The 21,560-nt window shown below is 33.6% G+C and overlaps 1 protein-coding gene and 1 long non-coding RNA gene across 2 annotated transcripts; one reads left to right on the forward strand and one right to left on the reverse strand.

Annotated features, from left to right (window-relative positions):
* The first annotated feature begins 7 nt into the window (after positions 1–7).
* On the forward strand, positions 8–14,948 carry LOC128159650 (nischarin-like). Its single transcript, XM_052822819.1, has 17 exons — positions 8–179; positions 542–625; positions 747–929; positions 1,210–1,258; positions 1,546–1,641; positions 3,633–3,700; positions 4,019–4,114; positions 4,599–4,694; positions 5,536–5,661; positions 6,842–7,037; positions 7,243–7,301; positions 7,660–7,788; positions 8,464–8,577; positions 10,454–10,535; positions 10,963–11,084; positions 11,591–11,649; positions 12,114–14,948. Exons 1-17 carry the CDS (start codon positions 93–95, stop codon positions 14,698–14,700), a joined length of 4,233 nt encoding a protein of 1,410 aa, XP_052678779.1. The 5' UTR covers positions 8–92; the 3' UTR covers positions 14,701–14,948.
* A 142-nt stretch (positions 14,949–15,090) lies between these two features.
* On the reverse strand, positions 15,091–16,662 carry LOC128159651 (uncharacterized). The gene is made up of 3 exons (XR_008240168.1): positions 16,565–16,662; positions 15,871–15,964; positions 15,091–15,581 (listed from the first exon to the last, which is right to left on the reverse strand). It is a non-coding gene; the product is annotated as an uncharacterized LOC128159651 (long non-coding RNA).
* Between the last annotated feature and the right edge of the window lie 4,898 nt (positions 16,663–21,560).

The following is a 21,560-nucleotide window of genomic DNA, read 5'->3' on the forward strand; positions in this document are numbered from 1 at the left end:
ACAACTCTTGTGGAACAAAAATGGCGAATAAATTGCGAGAAAGAAAGGAAGGTGGATAATACATCTGAGTGAAGTCACAAATCGACACCAAAATGGCACATTTTGGAAAAGATGTCGACAATTTTAGTGCCACAAGAACGATTAGGATAGTGGGAGTGGAAACGAATGATAAGTTCACGGTAAGAGGTGCTTCGGTGTACTTTTAGTTTTATCTTGACATTTCAAAAGGTTTAAACTGCTAGTCTATACGGTATACCAAAGTGCGTAATGGGCATGGTCAATAAACATTTATTATTGTTTAATATGTGTCCACCACTTACTTCAACTACGGTGTATTTGATAAGTGGCCAGACCATTATTGAGATTAACAGGTTAGGACCATTGAATCATCATTATCAATTATAAAAAATAAAAAAAAAATTAAGTTCATAAACTGGTCTGTTAATTTAAAAGTTAAAGTAATGTTGCTCATTTTTTGTTTTTGAACATGTCTTTGAAATAAAAAAAATTGTCATATATGACAAATGTTGTTATATTTTAGACCTATATCATCGAGATTGCTGTTGGACACTATGTATGGCGAGTAAAACATCGGTACAATGATTTCCATGATCTTCATAATCAGGTAGTAATCAAAATCTACATTCCAAATATATAAAACCACCATTGTATAGGTGAATAAGCTGATTGTTTCTAATGTCTTATGAATAAATAGCACAAGTTGACTCTTGTTTTGATTTTTTCAGCTGGTTTATTCATGTAAAGTTGACAAGTGTCTTCTTCCTCCTAAGAAAATGTTTGGGAATCAGAGTGACACGTTTATAAAGAAGCGACAGTCGGACCTGGAGGCGTACCTACAAACCATGCTGTACTATCTCGCACACAAAGTCCCACCCGTCTTAGCCAGTTTCCTACAGTTTGATAAATATGTAAGGTTTCATCATGTCCATTGAACTTCATCGTTTTCTTTCACAGTTTTGTATACAATTAAATTGTGTTTTGTATATAGATAAAGATCAATTTTCATTTAATAGTGTTAATGTATTTAATGGTCTTTTCTTTCCTTAATGTCTGCATTTGATGTCAAAATGACTTGATTTTTTAGTGAATACAGATATGTTTCTTTACTGAGAGCTTGCTATATATGTGACATATTTAATTTTAAAAGTGCAAGTAATTTGATAGCTTATTATAAAATTTTCATTGTAGGAAATTCACGGTATTACACAATGCATGGCTGAAGAGCTATACAACAGAGGTACTGTGACAATGATTACAAAATTTAGTATGTCATTTGTGAAAGTAATTTAAATCTGCAAACAAATTATCATTATAATATTAATTAATAGCAAGTATTTGGTCATACTTGTTTCTTGTTTAAGAATAAAAATTGTTGCACTTTCAAAAAATAATGTAACAGCATTGTGAAGTCTTAGTTATATTTACATGGAGTAATAAAAAAAGGACTGCATCAGCTTTTTCACAGTTTATAATAAAATTAACTCACCTGGAAAATAGGTAAAACATTGGCTCTTTGTTGTGCAGGTGACATCCTCCTGCAGTCCCGAGACCCCTACGTGGTGACCCCCCTACAGCTTTACTCCCTGACCGAGAGGCTCAAGCTTCCAGAACCCACATGTGGTGAGTTGTCTGCCCTCACAGCCACTAGGGAAATAACTCATGCATAATCCTTATCATTAGAAGTTGTTGCACAAAACATGTACTAATTTAAAAGGGAAATAACTCATGCATAATGCATATCATTAGAAGTTGCTGCACAATCCTAACTTACAGTACATGTACTTGTAGTCCAAACTTTAATTCATAGCGGCTATTTACTGATTTTGCAGATAGGCCAGATTTGAAAAATGTGAATAATTGTACATGTACTGTACATGTATTACCATAGTAGAAATTTAATACCAGTGTATAGAATATGGTATCTATTGAGAAAATGTAGGTTACATGTTCATGTACATGTATTAATTAACTTCCCCTTGTAATTGTACATGAACTTTATAGTACATACCTGTACAGTGTATATAGAATCTACAAATATTAATCAATACACTTACTGTATTAAATTTAGAAGAAACTGTGTTTTATTGTGTATCATGTATTTACAGGATTCTGTTGTAATATTAATAGGTTTTTTTTTTTCATTTGCATGGGTGTTGTGTCATTTTTATAGAAGGTACGTCATTTATTTACTTGCTTTCATTGTTGTGTTTTCTCCTCCTCTCCTACCCAAATAGATAAACTATATACCGGTTAATGATTCAATTCACATTAAGTGGCCAAATTAACTCAAAAGTAAAGGGGCTTGAGGGGGGGGGGGGGGGGGGGGGGTCACTGAAAGCTCTCATTTGACCAGTGGAAATTCTAGATGAAAACCCAGGTGACTAGTAATAATCAGTTATTATTTCAGTCCATGAGCTTTAATATTACTGAGTCATGCAAAGAAATTATGTATCATTGTATGACAGAGCAGAGATCATTGGTAATCTTCAACATTAGTCATGATATAATGTATAAGACAACATCCATATATGAAATATAAACTATACATAAATATCTGACATCAGTCAATAAAAAATACTGGTTCCAGAGATAGGGTTTAATGAATTAGTGCATTTGTCTTTGAAATATATATGGTCACATTTTTATTACAGAAAGCTGTAAACAAATATTCAAATTTTGATTGGCCAATGATTTCTTACTTCTCTGTGTACCTCTCCTTATAACCAAGCACCATATAATTAAGTCTTCCTTCTTTCGCATATCTAAAGTATGGTTTTGCTCCAGATTGCTAAACAAAACCCCTGTTTGATGATACCTGTATGTCACCTTTTGTCCAGCTTTTTGTGATTTGTTTTAATGTCTGTGAATGTTTTCAGCTGACTTACAATGCATTACGGTTTCTTTTTTCCAGTCTAGAAAAAGTATTTGCACTTACTTTGACTCTTTGTTTTAAAAGTTTTGTAAACAATATTTAACAAACTTTCAAGACAAATGATTATCGTAATCAAGTTATCCAATTATCAGCCAAAAAAATAACAAAATGTTATAGTCTCAATAGGTGTTGTATTCTTGACCCATTATAGTACATGTTTGTGTAGACAAATCAATACTTTGTATAGATACCAAGGGAAATTTTACAAATATATCTACCAGATATTTTACAGTTATTGCATTTATCTGCTCAACAGAGCTATAATCCGAAATAAATAACAAATAAGATTTGTGTGAAAATTTACAACAGCAGAATGGAAAGTTCTAAACATAAACAAAAGAAATGAAAAAATAAATTGTGATCATTTTTATTCACCAAATTAAGTCATTTATCATTGGTTTACTTTACTGATATTGAAGCACTTTTAGAGGTCAGATTTTTTATATAAATGCCAAATGGAACCTGTAAACCTGTAGCTCCCATGCAGATTCAAGAACTGAGTTAACAAGGATAGTACAACTTTACCTTGGAACTTTTTACTTCTTATTTTGACACCAATATTCAATTGATTGATAGATTAGATTCTCTGTAAAAAAGAAATTATTGTGACTAGGTCTTTTGAAAATGATGAAATTCTTTCAGCAATTTATGATTAAAAAATTCACTTTGTTTATTACAGAGAGTGGTGATGTTAAGAAAGACATAGGGCACATCTTGGACTTCATCACCAGAGTAAAATGTTTAAAGGTAGGTATCCACTTGCCACTTACATGGCAATAGTTTTACCGTGTATTGGCTAAGTTATTTTTGGAATTGAATGTACCTTATTTTTATTAAACAATCAGTTATCATACCTTATCTTGTTATCCTAATAACACAACAAAAACTTTTTGTAAAAATAATCTAGGGCTGATTATTATTTTGGAGTGTAGCCATTTAAGCCTATCATATACCTGTTTTATAGTAAATGAGTAGTATAAAAGAAGTTGGAGAAAATGGATAAGAATAAATAAGGAACCATGATTATTCTGTAACATATAAATGTACTTTTGTATTGCGATGTAGGTGGCTGGAAGTCGTGAGAGAGTCGGAACAAGTAATATAGACATGACACAACTCAAGTTTGACCTGTCCTTGTTCAAGTCTCTACAATGTCTAGAGGTAAGACTCTATAGAGAAAAGTATCTCGCTCTTCAATCTGGTCTTATCAAGGATTTCTTGAAAAGTATAACGGTAATGTGAGGAGGGAGATACCGAAGGATAATCATGTCTGTGTTCAGATAAACAGAACAATACTAATGGAATGGCAGATGTTTAAGGTTATAATCATGCACACAGTGATTTAGCATGCTTTTTACTTGTCAACAGACTTCCAGACTATCTGTAGCTTATGCTTCTTCCCAATGTCAAGGCTAATTTTTAGTATTATGACCTTGACCTAGTGCAGATTTGGATTTGAATTTGGATTCAGACTTGCCAAGTCTCTCATGTTATAGAATTTTCGCATGCACAATAGATTGAATAGTGTATGTTTCATGTTACCTAATTTTCATTTAATTTGCTGTGTATGGAATGGATTTCTTAGTGCTGACAAATGCCAGATAAAAAAAAATATTCAACAATGGTTAAAACTTTTATTTAACAGTCAGAGTGCTGTCATGTGTCCAACATATTGGGAATTGAAACTGTGAAAGAAACTCTAGAAAAAGTCAGCATCCAGCAGGGGCTGACCAATATCAGGGTAGGTCTGTTTTAACAGAGAAAACCATGAACTTTGTACAATGTCAAATAACTTTGTAATTTATTCAGAAGAATGGCAGTGACTGCTATGACTCTGTCAAGATTGCTGTTTATGTACAGTGTTTAAAATGAATGTTCTGACATCCAGAGTGTGCAGTATCAAAGGTCATTTCAGAGGGTGAATCATTTTAGATCGAGATTTACTCTTCTGTGTTATCTACATGTACATGTTTTTCTCAGCCTTTAATGATTACCTGGTGTAGTTTCAATGTTAAAAAACTGAATTTTATATGTGTTTTATATAAGGAATAAGGAATCATTCTTTGAATATTTTGAGATGATAATTTTGGTCGGGGCGTGATCAAATCCAATAAAGCCCGAAGGCCTTTATGATAGATTTGATCATGCCCTGACCGAAATTATCACCTCATAATATTCAAAGAATGATTCCTTATTACTTAATATATTTATATAATTTTAAACCATCATACGATTAAATATTTAGATATAAATAAGCAAACTCCGCTGGCGCCTCAATTTGGCGTCATTTGTATTATGGGTTATATAGTACAAAATTGATACGTAGTGTTATTACAGGCAAAGACACTGGATAATGTAAATATATTGGAATGACTCTATTAACACCATTTAAAGTAACTTTTAATAGACATAAAATTTGGTCTGTTGGTATGAATATCATTCCATTGATAGATGAGTAATCTAGCTGATACTAATGATATGACATGGATATCATTATCATATGATATGATAATGACATTATAATAGAGCTATGAATCATACAGTTCACACATACTGATGTTCTCTATGCACCCTTGATACAGGACCTGGTATTAAATGGCCTAACTCAGTGGAAGTCTGAGGATGGAACGGTGCTGGTCACTCAGTGGGAGAACCTGGTGGAGGCGGACTTCAGTCGGAACTCCATCAGAGAGATAGATGATAGTGTGGTAAGTAATTAATGAGATAACTGACTGTATAGATAGTTATCAGATAGATAGACGATTGTGTGGTAAGTTATTATTAAGATGCACAGTGTGGTAAGTTATCTGATACATGCGCGGATCCAGAAAATTTTTCCAGGGGGGGTCCGAAGGATAATTGTGTTTGCCAGGGGGGGTCCGAGGCATATTTTCGCGATAATTTTACTATGTAAATTTAATAAATTTTCATTTTCCAGGGGGGGTCGGGACCCCCCCGACCCCCCCTCTAGATCCGCGCATGTGATAGATAGACGATTGTGTGGTAAGTTATTATTAAGATGCACAGTGTGGTAAGTTATCAGAGAGACAGAAAATAGTGTGGAAAGTAATTAACGAGATAACTGATATTAAGACAGATGATAGTGTTGTAAGAAATTAATGAGATAATGGACAATGTGATAAGTTATCAGTGAGATAGACAATAGTGTTGTGAGTTATCAGTGAGATAGATGACAGTTTGGTAAGTAATTAATGAGATAACTGACTGTAGAGTAAACAGAATTGTGGTAAGCTGTAGGGGAGGTAAATCAGTAAGATGTCAGAGAGATTGACAACTATTACAGTAAATGATCAGTGAAATAATCACCAGGTGTGTTAGGATTTTTTGTGATATATACACAGTATTTATATACATGTAGTAATAGATTGATATAGTATATTATATGGTTTACTAAGTTATCAAAGAGGCAAATGTAGTTTTACATGTTTAAGACGGTATCATATCCAATAGGGAAATAGAATAAGTGCTGTAATTTTTAGGAAGATCAATTACAATGAGGTAAGAAATTGATGAGATGGAAGATAAAATATGGTGTATTAACAGCGGTTGTATGTGTAGATTGGTCTAATGAAGCAGATACTATATGGTGTTGTAGAAATTTTCTAGGGTTTGGAAACAATTACGCTTGTTATACTTCAGTGTGGGATAAGGTGGTCATTTTTACAAATGTTTGCTTCATGTTTGAATTTAACATTTGATCTTTAAGTTTCATGGAATTCATGTATTTCTTCTGCGTAAAAAACTCTTTTTCCACTGTGCGATGGGATGTTGATATGTATCATTTCTGTGTTAGATATTTTTAAAAAGATGTTTATTGCAACCAATTTTTGTCATTCATAATGTTTGATAATCTGTCTGATATTTCAGCAACTGATCCCGAGAGTGGAGGTTCTGGACCTGAGTCACAACCGACTAACTGGTGTACAGCACCTGAACTGGCTGAGTCAGCTCACACAGCTGGACCTGTCCAACAACGAGATCAAAGACCTGGAGAATCTACACACCAAGATAGGCAACCTCAAAATACTCAACCTGGCCGGAAACAAGATGGACAGTCTCAAAGGTCTGTTGAATAATATATACAGGTAGTCCAAAGGTTTCCATTATTAAACTGATAATGCTTTAAGATATTGGACTTTTTCAAGGCATTAAACATTGACTCAATGTTATGCAAAACAATTAAAAACAATTCATGTTTATTATGTTCATGGATACGTTTATCTTACTTGACTTATTCCCTGAATGTTTAATTTTTCTTCTATATACAGGTTTATCAAAACTGTTTTCCCTGGAAACTCTAGATGTTAGGAACAACAATTTAGCACAGGTAATTTTACTAACGCTAGCTTGTAGACAATAGTTGTAAAGTCATTACATGTGTTTGAAGGATATGTAATTGTCATAAGTTGTAATTAATTGTAACCATTCTTTATACAAGCCACTTAAAGTCCTGGATTTTTACATAGCCTGTGAAAAGTGCTTAAAAATGCATTAACAGCTAAAGGTTATTAGAATTTAAAAAATATTCATGTTGTTTGCGTTCTTTTTATGGTTTAATTAGTGCTTGACTTATACATGATCTTGCTGATTGCAATTGAAAATGAATGATGCCTGTGCTGTACAAATCCCTGCCATGCTTGTTAATGATGATTTTGTAATCTACACATGTACCTGTTTATCTCCAGGTAGAAGAGGTGCAGTATGTGTGTTGTCTCCCCTGTATAGAGAACCTCTACCTCGAGGGAAACCCTGTGAACCAAGTTCTAGACTACCGAACAAAGATACTGGAACAGTGTGGAGACAGGGTCCTTGAGGTGAGAAAGAGAGAGAGAGAGAGAGAGAGAGAGAGAGAGAGAGAGTAATATCTTCTCAAGACCACTCCATGGTCATGTCCATTTTTTTCTTGAGGAAGAAAAGCAAAGTATAAAGATATAAGAAATTTGGATTTTTTCTTTACTAAATATTAGTTTATGGCCAAAATTATCATGTCAAAGTTTGAGACAGTCGGATAGGTAATTTGATGACTACCCTGCCTCCTTAAATTAGATTGTCTGTATATAGATAGTGCCTGTTTGGGAGGGTAACTGTTGAAATTGACACCCCGAGACAACCATTGTCAACCGACGCGAAATATTTATTTTATTATACTGAATGTCTTAATTTAAAGAAAATTTTACTGCTTTTATATAGAAATAAAGTGAATTCTACGGCGCACCGTACACGCATAATTTACGCGCATGTAACATTTCGTTGTGTTGCCCGTTGCCAAGTGTGTTGCTAACGCTGAGGGTAATAGAACAGATTACCAACTGCGTCTAAACCAATCAGATTTCAGTATTTAACATGAAAATATAATAATATATATTGTCTGTATCAAAACACGTATATGACTTGGGGTTTTACTCTTTAACAATTTTTCTATATGACTGTGGTAATACATTTTGGTATGGCTGCGTAGAGTGTTTGATTTACTTTCTATTGAAATATAGGTTAGCCTGGATGACTTGAAGCCGTCTCAGAAGGAACTTGACACTGTAGCCGTGTTACAAGCCATCAGAAAGTCCAAAGAAAACAAGGTCAAGATACAGTCTGGGACCAGGAAGGTTTGTAGATGGAGTTGTTTTTTATTAATAACAATAATACAAGGGTTGATCAAAAAGTAATGTCACACTATGCACCGTGTTAAACACTGGCGCCATTGTATAAAATGATACATCAAAATGTACCGTATGAAAATTCTAATTAAACTTAAAATTTTGATTAAATTTCGATGAACACTTAACAAGATATTATATAAATAGTGCCTGTTTGGGAGGGTAACAGTTGAAATTGACACCCCGAGAAAACCATTGTAAACCGACGCGAAGCGGAGGTTGACAATGGTTTTCGAGGGGTGTCAATTTCAACTGTTATCCTCCCAAACAGGCACTATTTATTTTGTTATACTGAATGTCTTAATTTTTAAGAAAATTTTACTGCTTTTATATAGGACTAACGTGAATTCTACAGCGAACCGTACGCGCATAATTTTCGCGCATGTAACATTTTTTAATGTTACCCGTTGCTAAGTGCGTTGCTAACGCTGAGGGTAATAGAAAATATTATTAACTGCCTCTTAACCGATCAGATTTCAGTATTTAACATGAAAGTATAACAATGATGTTTATAGCCTGATAAATACATGACATTGCCTCGTCATGAATGTATGCCTTTTTTGAGTTTCGTATTTGTGTAAAAATAACATAATTTCAAAATTTGAAAAGACCCAAATAACACAATATTTTAAAACAGATATATTATAGACTTTTTCTAACTGTTTTAAAAAAAAAGGGAATGGTACCGTCTATTTCGAATATCAAGGACGAAAAAGACTGGACATGCGAAGAGTGATTTTTTGCTGCCATGGATAGAAATCACTAGAAAATGTACTAGAATTGATATATCATCCTAAAATTGAGAGCGAGTGAAAAGGGTACCCTGAACGTGGTTCCAATATCTGATAAAAGCATATGTCATGTTAATTTATAAATTAAATAGACAGAAGATATACGCTCTAAAGGAAACTGAAAACTAGCTTATTACATCATGAGCTATATCATAAAGTTACGTTCATGACTTCTTGAAGAGACCTTGACAAACTTATCACCCATTAAATAATATCCAATATACTACCCCGTCGATTACAAAAAGAGTAATTAGTTACTTTTTGTAATAAAGGAAAAAAAATGTAAAACAGAGCATCGTGGCCAATTTTTATACAGTACTAAATTATGAAATTCTACCAGACTGCCAAAAATCTAGAAATAACGACGCTAGCGTGCGGCGACGATCCTTTCTTCTCACTCTACAAAATAAATTATCTTCAGAAATATTTATTTATTATAATGTATTAACTTTTTCAGATCTGAATTGAAATAGATAGATATCTCAAAGCACAAGTTTTGTCTTTTTACGCAGAATTTACATGATTTAATCGCATCTGTGACAATAACATGTATAAATTCTATTAAACATTCTTACCAGATATATATTGTTCCTACAGTATAGAAACTGTAAGCCAATGAAGCTAACAGGGGTTTTAAAACTCAAACGAGCTCACATTTGACCCCAGTCTCACTTTTACTATGTGAGATTGACACAAAAGTCGGCTTGTTTAATTTTATTTAGGCCACAGAACCATGACTTACACTCTCAAGTCACTTGAAATTTACAAAATCCTTGATCTCTCATAATAACACACAATGTATTGTTACAGTATATAAATTATTCATTTAGAAAAATATGGAGTGGACATAATTATTTTCTGTGAGAAGACAGACATTCAATAGTAACAATTTTATTTATATAAATAATAAAATAATGAAAAACAGAGTGTTCCGCTATATATATATATATATATATATATATATATATATATATATATTTATATATATATATAATTATATATATATATGTATGTCTGTGATATTTCTTTTTCAGCTTTCAGCTAGTGAGCTTCAGTCCAGTGGATCTCGACATTCAAGCCTGTCTGGTAGTGAAGGGAAAATGTCCTCACGTCAAGGTAACATCTACAGAATTAGTCAGTTTTTGAAATAAGCCCAAAGTTATTAAATCTGTAGTCTGTTACATTAATAGATCAAATTAGGAACTTATATAGATAAATTATTTGAGAATAAACTTTTAAGATAACTTTTTATTTCAAATTGTGCAACAGTTTAATCCAGTGAAATTGTGAAAGCCACTGTTATGGGGGAAAAAGAGTTTAAAATTAAAAAAAAATGTTTTTTAATTACAAAGAACCAGTGCATGTAAATGTTTAATTACTAGATAAACATTAATAACTGACGTTACTCATAGATAACTGACAATACAGTAGTCAAACAAATGGGCAATTTTATCAGAATTTATGGTCTGTTTTCTCAACAAAGCATTTACTTTTATTTTGCTTATCAGATGTATTTTGCTATATGTCCTGCCTATTGTTACAGAGTTAGGTTGGAGTACACATGGATCTTTTAGTGCCACGCCCTCTGTGTCGGAAGGAGAATCGTCACTAAAAGCGAACTCCTCAAATTCATCACGAACAGCATCTAATGCAAGTCAAATGGAGGTAAATTGAAGAAATTTTGAGTCCATGCTCTTAAATGTTAATTCCAACATGTCCAATGCATGTAGGTTATGTGCATGTCCTTTACAATGATCATTGAATGAAATTTACGTTCTGGATTGTTTTCTAAGAATTTTTACTAAAATTTCCATCCAACTTTCTCTCTAATGTGAAATAATATAAATAAAAGAAGTGAAAAAAGATTCAAACATGTCACTTGATGGTTGTAAGAAAGTAAATACGGATACTTAAACATATATTTGAATAATTTTGAGTTCCACATATGTAATATGATTTTAAAAAACTGTAAAATGATACTCAAAATTCGATTTTCTTTACTGTAGATAAATACAAGCAAGATTATTCACAGCCCGTTCTTAGTATTTGTATTTTTGAAATTGGTTTGATGTTATTTTGATGTAGGTTTAATTGAATAGTTCTACCATTATAATAATGGATTGAAATTGCCCTATTCCTATCATCAAGTGTCTGTAATTTATTTTGTGAAGGACCCTACCCACGATTCCAGTAGAACCAGTTTTTCAGGCAGTGAAGGGGAACATAAGGGGTTGGTCTATTATTCTTTTTCCCTTTTTTTCCCTCCTGCACACTTTTTTCTGTGATTTCAATTTCAAAACCTTCTCAAAGTAATACCATTCTTTATGCAGTTGATTTACTCAAGTTTTATAAAATTACTTCATTGTGAATTTGGTGCATTGTTGAAGCAAGACCGAGCTTACACTGTTATCATTTCATTACTATATTTTTTTAGTTCATACTGAATTAAGTGCATTGTTGAAGCAAGACTGAGCTATTTTTGTTCTTTTTCATTTCATTTCTGTTTTATTTTGCAGTTGATCATCCTCAAAACATCATCTTTACTATTCAACTCATTCTATAAAACTTGAGAATGCAAATTTAAAAAAAAAATTCCCAATGAGAGATATATATTTTGTCTATTTTTAAATTTTATAACATTCAGATTTTCTAAGCTCTGGTTTTGAGTGAGCTTTATGTATACTTCTGTTGTAGGGAACAACGACCTCGATACCGGACACTGTCCCAAGATGACCCCCCACACACCCACACCATCGCCATCAGCTCCCTCCCCACCCATCAGGACCCACAGTTCATGTCCTGGTTACAGGAGAGACTGTTTGGTAAAGACACTGAACCTGGTGCTATTGTAGAACAAGTTGTGAATGTATTGTGGTGTGGTGTCATTCAGTTCACTCGTCAAGAGCTGATGGTGCCCTGCTGTGCTGTGTTGTCAAAGAGAAGAATCTTCATCCTCAGGCTGAAGCCTGGAGAGAGTGGGTACCCAGGTGTACCAGAACTAGAGACATTTTACATATTGCCTCTATGTAATGTACAAGAGGTTGTGATTGGCCCATGTTATAGCTATATCAGACTTGAGGAATCATTTGTTGGGGCCAGTGGTACATTTACTCTTGTTGTTAGCGACCCTGATGATGGTAAATCTTTCTCACACAGCATCGTAACAGCTTACAGTTCTGGGGATCTGGGACCATTAAATCTTGCAAACTTTTCACAAAACTCTGACTTAGCTTCTCATATTTTTTCCTTGGAGGATTTGGAGGGCCTGTGCACTGGTAGAATAGCTTACAGCATGCTTGTCACTATAGCAGGAGTGGAGCAATCCAGTCTTCTCATCTTGTCTGAAAACAAGGTTTATCTCGTTCATATTGATTGTCTATTCTGGCCTAGGCCTTCTTTCCTCAGTGTGTTGGAAGATATCAAAAATCCAAACTTCACATTCCTTCAAAACCATTCCATCACAACTAAAATGAGTGACATTAAAATGAACGTGAAACTGAAGCTTTCCTCCAGATCCAAAAAGACTGTTGACACAAGCTCATTGCAGTTTGAAAAATATGGCTTATCTATTATCTTCCATGAACTTGTGGGACCTGTGGGTATGCACTTGTATTTCTTTTCAACAAAAGCAAGAGATGGTTTCTTAGATAGGCTGACCAACTTGAGATCTGAGCATGCCCATAGGCTATCCCCGACCATTCGAGAGGAACCTGAGGGGGGAAACGAGTCCTCTGATAGCCTTGATAACTCAACTGCCAGCCAAACAGTACCTACCCCCGCAAGTGGACCCCAAATTAAGGTTGAACCAGAAGAAGACAAAGCTGTAATGGCCGAAGAAGACACAGTCACTGCTGCAGATGCCATTGAAAAGGAATTTCTAGAAAAAGCTATGACAGAGGGAAACGGATCAGCTCCCAAAAGCCGATCTGTTACCATCTCAGAACTGAGGCTTAATGTAGCCCCTGCAGATGTAAAAGAAACAGAACCACCGGAGATTGATTATCTTACGGATGAACTCTGTAGCCAACTCACGAAATCAATTCAAAGTTATCAGCTTGCAAAGAAAATTCCATCTAAACTGAAAGTTCTTAAGAACATGACCGGGAAAGAGTTGGCGCAGTATTTTCATTCTGACATTGCAATGATTGGAGTCGACTACGAACAGCTCCACTTTGTATTGTGGTCTGTGGTCATCCCTTATGATCGCCCACACTGTGAGATCATTTCCTGTGTGATGCTAAGCACCAAAGCAGTATACTTTGTGTCAAACCAGCTGGTAAAGTCTCCCATGAAAGAAAGACAGTCCTGGATGACCCACACCCGCCACAAGTCGGACTCCATTGTGATTGGTCAGCAGCCTGTCCAAACGGATCGTCATCATACCTCGGGAATCATACACAGTAGTCAGCACGGCACCATCATCCGACCTTACCATATTCTGCAGTACTCAGATCTGCATCAGGTCAACGTGGGGCTGTTTGATCAGTGTATCAGGCTGACTGGGCGTGATAGACACACCGTGAACACGCTGGTTACACGTGATAGCGCTGTCACAGAGAGGTTTGTCAATCAGCTCACCACAATGCTTTCTATTTTCACCTCTTCTCCAATGCTGGAGAGCAGTGCGTCGGACCTTGAACAAGATTTCTACAGGGCATTTGAGAGAAGAACAAAAACGGTGGTGGACGGAATGGAGTATGTACATCCCAGTAAAGTCCAGTTCATCTATCCCGGGGAGGATGTGATGTCTGATCTACTGTTCATAATCACTGAACATCTCCATCTTCCCACATCGGCCAAACGTAAGGCGGACATTCTGATGTATTTCATTGGCTACGTGGCCACAGAGGAACACCATGTGGGATCTGTTGACCACGTGAAGTCCCGCAACATGGTTCTGACCAATCAGTATCTCTGTTTCATAGTGGAGGACTTGATCAACTACCCTATTCCAGATTTTGCACGAGGGCTCCCGAATTCTCCCAGATACAAGGTCACAGAGATCAAAAAGATTAGCCATCTAAAGCGTGTACTTATGTTTAAAGACAACGAGCACAAACTAAGCTTGATATTTTCCGATGAACCAGACGAGATTAACGTTGATACGTCATCGGACCATTTCAGTGTTGAAAATGATTCTAGCGGTCGACAGTCACCGCCTGAGGTGGAGTCCACGATCCTCATCCAGAGCCCCAGAGATATGAACAAGTTTATGTTACTTCTGAAAAACCAGTGGCGGGAGGTCCAAGATGGCGAGGAGCTGGAGGTTCACGTTCTCTGACGTAATCACCCGCCATTTATATTATTCTTAGTCGAGTTCACGATTTGTGCAATATTTGTTGATAACTTTTGTGATAATATTTGTTTTCGTTTGTATAAATCACCAAAAAAGGTTGCCAAATGTATGTTTCTTAAACTAATGAGTCGTAGCGTGAAAGCTCGGCGTTCATGTTTTGATGTGTGCAATGAAAGTTGTTTGTTACCATGTAACGTTAGAAATCATGTTTATTAAATTTGATATTCAATGATTTTACGACTATTTTTCAGATTAAGTTAGCCAAAAAGAAATATGGCCGTTTGTTTAAATGAAATAATGGACTGTTTTTAAAACTTGTAGGGTGCTTTTACCTGCAGTCATTGAATAAATGATGTGAGTGTAAGCTTTATAGTACAAGAACGTCCACTACAATGACCGAGCACTGTTATATGAACAGCTATTTTACATGGGACAGCATTGATGGAAGACAAGTCTATGAAATAGATTTCTGTCAGGTCTCTTGCTAATCAAAATATTTTCAGTGGTTTTTTTTTAATTATAAAATAAACTGTATGTTATTTGCACTAGATCTTCATACAATTGAGGTTGCGAAACAACCAAGTTATGAAAAAATAGGCTGTTTGTATTTTGAATAAATATAAATCTAGTTGATTCTAAACTACAAAATTATTTTATTTAATAAAACATGAATATTTCAGTACATATAAAAATGTAATTTATTGGAGTTCGTAATGAAGCAAACATACGAGAAACCAATACGTATGACCAGCTAACGATTCTCGTGAATCATTCACGATCTCATGAGATGAAAGTATCTCTTTTTTGCTTGACCCAAAGGTGCATCTTCAAAGTGCAGAATGAAATCATTCTCTTGATCGTGATAACTGCAAGGAGAAAAAATTATATCAATATATGAATAAAATGTAGAATATAATCTAGAATATCGGGAAAATACATGTAGTGTCCTTTCAGATTTACTAGGAGAATCAAAATACATCTTTATAAATGACGTTACCAAATGTTTCTCTTAATACGCTAATAACATTAATTTTGCTAAAAATTACAAGGACTGTCAAACACTATATAAATAAAAAATTGAAAAAGAAATGTGCTATGTAGTAAAGGTATTTCTCATCTGCGAAATATGCTCCAACATTAAAAAGGATGAATTACCTTTTGCCGCGTGATTTAAATATGATTGCAATGGCAAACGTTGTCAACGCCAAACAAATAAAAGCTGTTATAACTGCTAAAATGACAATGTTAGCTGAAATGCAACGAAAATATATGAGTTTTTTGAAATCTTATTTATAATACATGTAATGAATTACATGTATGCAATGAGAAATAGACGCATTTTGGTTGCAGAATTGCTTGTTTCGATGATTGGCTGAAACTGTCCATGCAATAAGATTCTTAAATTTAAAAAAAAAAAATAGGGGTCAGTATAAGCAAAATAGTCAAATGTATCAAACATTTCTTGTGACTGAAAAACTTTAGTTCTTTTATTTAAACAACCTATGTCCATATAAAGAATATTCAATTAGATTATTAAAACTATTCACGTTCATGCAAAAAGTATTTTAACAAAGGACTACAGGATAAGGCAAAATAAATGGTGATCTTGATAACGAACATAACGATGGTTAGTCCGATATATCTGACTTCTTCAACGATTTTGTTACTTTACTTGACAGAAAAACGTCAGAAATGGCGCCTTTAAGAATATTATATAGAAATTTCGCCGCCTATAGATGATGTTTCGGACAAAATGACGGTATGATAACAGTACAAGTGTTGGTGGTTGCAAATAAAAACAGAATTCTGTGATACTTGTAAGATTTATCAAACTAAAGTAGAGGAATACGTTGATGACAGGTCTCTCCCCCGTGGAACAGATCACAGTGACAGATGAATCCATGGAATTGGTCCTGACATGCGCCGTGAATACATGGTCCCACCGAGCAGTCATCTATGTCTGGATAAGTATTCATAAAATGATGAATTACTTTATATACATGTTTATATTAAAATTAAGCCTTTATAAGAAATGTCCTGTTAATTTTATGGCATACCGCTACTGACAAAACAGAAAAATATTATGTAACCATCCAAAGAAACGATAAATGAACAACAAAAGCATTTGCATATATGAATCAACAGATATTCGTTTGAAACTATTTTAGGGTTCTGGCGTGTCACTATTATGAGATTATTATTACGTGGACAATTTACTACCGATGACATTTTTCACTTCTTTAAAAGTACTTTACTTTCAACTTTCATTAAGTGAAGTATCCATGTATGAATTCCATGTATATTGCGTCTCTTAGAAAATATCCGACAGATACATAATCATGTACTTAGTACACTAACTGACAAAAAATTTCTTAATATCAATGTATTTTGCTGCATTATTAAATAAAAGGGATTCATAAAGGAGAGTTTATTCATTTATAAAATAGCTGCTTCTTTGGTAAAAATTCATCGAAATGTTCCCTCACTCTTAATTCATATTGGCATATTCTATTAAGAAAAATTATATACCTAGATCACAAAGTGTACTGGTAAACCCCTCATCACAAGTACACGTGAAATTATTGATGGCATCTTGGCATGTTCCATGTATACATGGGGAACTTGCACATTCGTCAATATCTGAAAATTGAGAGCTTAACCTAAAAATCAGTTGCATCAATTATTAGCATAGCTTGCCTCTGTATGGTGAATTACAGTTGCACATTTACAGATTATGGATATAAATAAGTTAAGACTGTTTTGGCTATGTTTCATATTCTTGACGTCACCTAGAAATTTAAATATGGAACCTTTTTGCTTTATATTATGAACCACGCTTCAATGTGGTTAGAATTGTTGCTTTGTTAACCATTGGTTAAAATAAAGACTAAATATACGATGCTGTATTAAAAAAAATACATACCTTGATCACACAGTATATCGGTGTAACCCATGTCACATATGCACGTAAAATTATTGATGGCGTCTTCGCATGTTCCATGTATACATGGCGAACTCGCACATTCGTCAATATCTGAAAATTGACTACTTAAATGTTTTTGATTGTATTAATTATAAACATGGCGTACCAATGTATGGTAATTAAGTTTCGCATGTACTCTTAAACTGTATTAAAATGAACAAGTCTGGGATATTTTTGCTTTCTTGTATTCTTAACATATTTGGAATAACGAAATAACGAAACCTTATGCTATAATTGTAGATATTTAACCAAACAGCAGATTCAATATGAGAGTTGTTGCTGGTAAATCAAATAAGATGCCCAGGGACCACATCGCCTACCTGAGCAACAAGAGCAAATCTGCTTTATGGTATCAACTACAAAATATCTTGAAAATTTGGTTGTGTAGATCTTTTTCTCCACACATTTTCATGTGAAATATTGAGTCCCTTTTAAAACTTTAGCTTATAAAACGATTCTCTACAGAATTAGAACAAACGTTAATATACAATACCTGAGGATGCTATCACACAAGTTTCAACTTTTCTGACCGAATGGTTAGCGATACGAAAATTTTATTTTTACATAACAACAATATCAAAAAATCTTGAATTATCTCCCCGTTAAAGAAGATGTGTCCCTTCAATTCATGTTATCAAACTTGAGTACCATTCACCGTAGGATACTTTTTTATAAGTTTGGTTAAGATTGGTAAGTGTTTCTGGTAAAGAAGTAAAAATGTGAAAAGTTAAAAGTAGACGAATCGAACTATAGAGAGACAGACAGATGAACGGACGGACAAAACGTGATCAAAAAGGCTTACTTGAGTTAAGCTTTAAACCGCAGCCAGAAAAAACATATGAGTCCGTTAAAAATTGTTCTCAAAATCTTATCATTAATATAATAACCTAAACGGGTTACGATGGAAAGTTTCTTGCATGATTCACATCATATCTAAAACCAATCCTCTTGTACGATAGAAGTTAGAAAAAAAGAGAATTGAACAATGAAGGATGATTTTAAATAGTTGTTATTCTTGGTTGTTAATTAAGAAATAAGGAATCATTCTTTGAGTATTATAAGGTCATAATTCTGGTCGGGGCGTGGTCAAATTTAAAAAAGCGCAGAGGGCTTTATGATAGAGTTGACCAAATTATATATTATATTATACATTATATTACATATAATATGATATTCCATTCTGTATAGTATCTGTAAATCTTATAACAATCTGATCTTGAAACCCAACGTTTTAAATTTTGCCACTGAAAGAAAATCAATAATTTGATCTACACATAATGATAGATAAGACCAACATAATTGCGTATGCACCCATAAAGGATTGAGCAACTCATACTTGAATTTGACTGTATGTCATGGCCACGTATTACTGCTGGAGTAAGGGTTTAATAAATAAATGAATAAGTAGCGATAATATATGGTTTATTGGGGCAGTTCTAAATCATTTAATGAACATTGAATTTACAACTTTAACTTGTTCACACTGTATACCGGAGTACCCTGAGTCACACGAACACGTGAAATGATTGATGGCGTCTTGACATGATCCGTGTTTACATGGAGAACTTAAGCATTCGTCAATATCTGAAAGTAATTGTTCATAAATAAGGAACGTTACTTAATCGTGTCTTCAGATTTTTAATGATATTGGGTCGAAGCCTTAAAAATAGCCAATGGAGAATTCCCTTTTTTATATTTAAAAGACGATGGAAACAATTTTACCTATTAATACTCTAATTTTAAAGTTGTTCTTCAGATGCAAAGATATATGCTGCTTAAGAATTGGCAAATTTATAAAATTTAATAAGTTTAATATTTTTTGTTGATATGGCTAATACAGAATTGAGATAATACGATTGAATGCAATGATTAATTAATGTCATAACTAGCATTTAGGGATTTTTTTTATGTAAAGATTATAGAAATACATAGAAATGTTACAATCAACTTTCATTAACATTGGCATATTTTAGTAAAATCAGATACCTTGATCACAAATTATCCTGGTGTACCCCGCATCACATCTGCAAGTGAAATAATTGATGGCGTCCTTGCATGTTCCATGTATACATGGAGAACTTGAACATTCGTCAATATCTTAAAATTGAGTGTCTAGCATTAGTGTGCTTGCATCAATTATGGAACCTTGTGCAAAATATTTTATTAAGCGGTAGAATCACTGTGACCTTGATGTTAGAATGATTGCCTTGTAAAACAAAATTTAAAAAACACAGCCAAGAAAACAACGAAAACCAATACAAAAACTTTTTAAAAATAAGTTTAACTCAATTGAATGTTACTATCAAAACTTTGGTATCCCTTATCTTTTTATGCAATATATACTGTTACAAGAAAAATTACTGTTTCAGAAGAATCATTCAAATAAAATAGATATTACGTATTTTGATATTATCAAATGTATATGTTTTCTACAAAATACTTCAAAATATTAAAATTTCCTTAACTTCTTAATATATAAACCAAAATAATATTTAAAAAACTTCATTTGTTTCATTGAAGAAGCGTTAAAACTATCTTTGATATCCTTGCTGCGGGTTTAAGGAGGGGTGTCTGCGTTTTAGTATTTTTTTTTTTTTTTGTGTATTCATGTTTTTGGTTTTTTTAAGAACACTGGAAATCCAGCCTTTGACATTTGCATTAAAACTTAAGTTGAAACAAAAAATTAAACTATAACTTGCTTTCAAAGAAAAATTAAACAAAGGAAACGATTTGTCTTCTATGAATTTATTTTGATAGAGAGAAAGATAAATTTTGTCAATAAAAGAAGACCATTTAAATGGTACACATATTACATCGTGTAAGAAGATATCTGAATTTAGTTTGAACTTAAAAGTAATATCAACACAATCATACACATACATGCTTGACTTTGTCTCTGCCAAGCAAACTATCTTCTTAAGATCTTATTACTGCTGTTGTAGGAGTATTACAAATCAATATGCGGTGATTATATGTGGTTTAAACGGACAACAAATGTCGATATGGATTTTTTACCTTGATCACACTGTATACCGGTGTAACCCGAATCACACAAACACACGAAATTGTTGATGGCGTCCAGGCATGTTCCATCTATACAGGGTGAACTTTCACATTCATTTAAATCTTAAAACAAGTTGCATAATTTGTAAATAACCAACATTAAATGTTGACACGTATTATTTAAATCATCAAAATGCCTTTTGAAGCTCTGATTTACATTAATCTTAATGTTAACCTATTTCACAGTTTTGTCCGCCAAATCCCAAATAACATGAGCACGAGTAAGACACGCATTGGTTACTGCAAGTGCCATTACCACAGGGTTCACTAGAGCACAAACCGGGCACATCTATTCAAATAAAACAAGATTCTAAAAATATCGAGAACATTAAGGTATACAGAGGTTATAACCGAAATAACGAAATCATTTTTTGACAAAAATTACGAATAAGACAAAAGCAAAATATATGTGAATATTGTGAGCTTAATTTCCTGACAACACTCTATTAAAAATTAACGGTATCGAAAAGTGGACCAGAAATTATTAAAAGTTGTGAAACTGTTAAGATTAAAAAGCTCTACATGGTTCAATAACAAAAACAAAACTAAATGCTTAAATGTGCTTCATGAGCTTTATCTATATGATTCACTTCATAGTATTTTTCAATTTTTCAACGCCTATTTTTTTTTTTTTTGACATGCTGTAATTCATAAAACAAAATATCGTTTGCATTTCTAAAAACGATATTTAAAGAGCCAACTTAAGTGATAAAGTTTATGATCATTCTCTTTTTTTTTTACCTCGACAAATCATGGTCCATTCAAGAGTTTTCATGTCACCTACACATGGATCAACTCC

Source organism: Crassostrea angulata, chromosome 8, assembly GCF_025612915.1.
Source record: "Crassostrea angulata isolate pt1a10 chromosome 8, ASM2561291v2, whole genome shotgun sequence".
Lineage (NCBI taxonomy): Eukaryota > Metazoa > Mollusca > Bivalvia > Ostreida > Ostreidae > Magallana > Magallana angulata.

Coding starts and splice junctions, on each gene's coding strand:
- LOC128159650 (XM_052822819.1), top strand. CDS start 93: ATGGCACATTTTGGAAAAGATGTCGACAATTTTAGTGCCACAAGAACG. Junction 626..746: donor TCCATGATCTTCATAATCAG/GTAGTAATCAAA, acceptor TGATTTTTTCAG/CTGGTTTATTCATGTAAAGT. Junction 8,578..10,453: donor TACAGTCTGGGACCAGGAAG/GTTTGTAGATGG, acceptor TTTCTTTTTCAG/CTTTCAGCTAGTGAGCTTCA.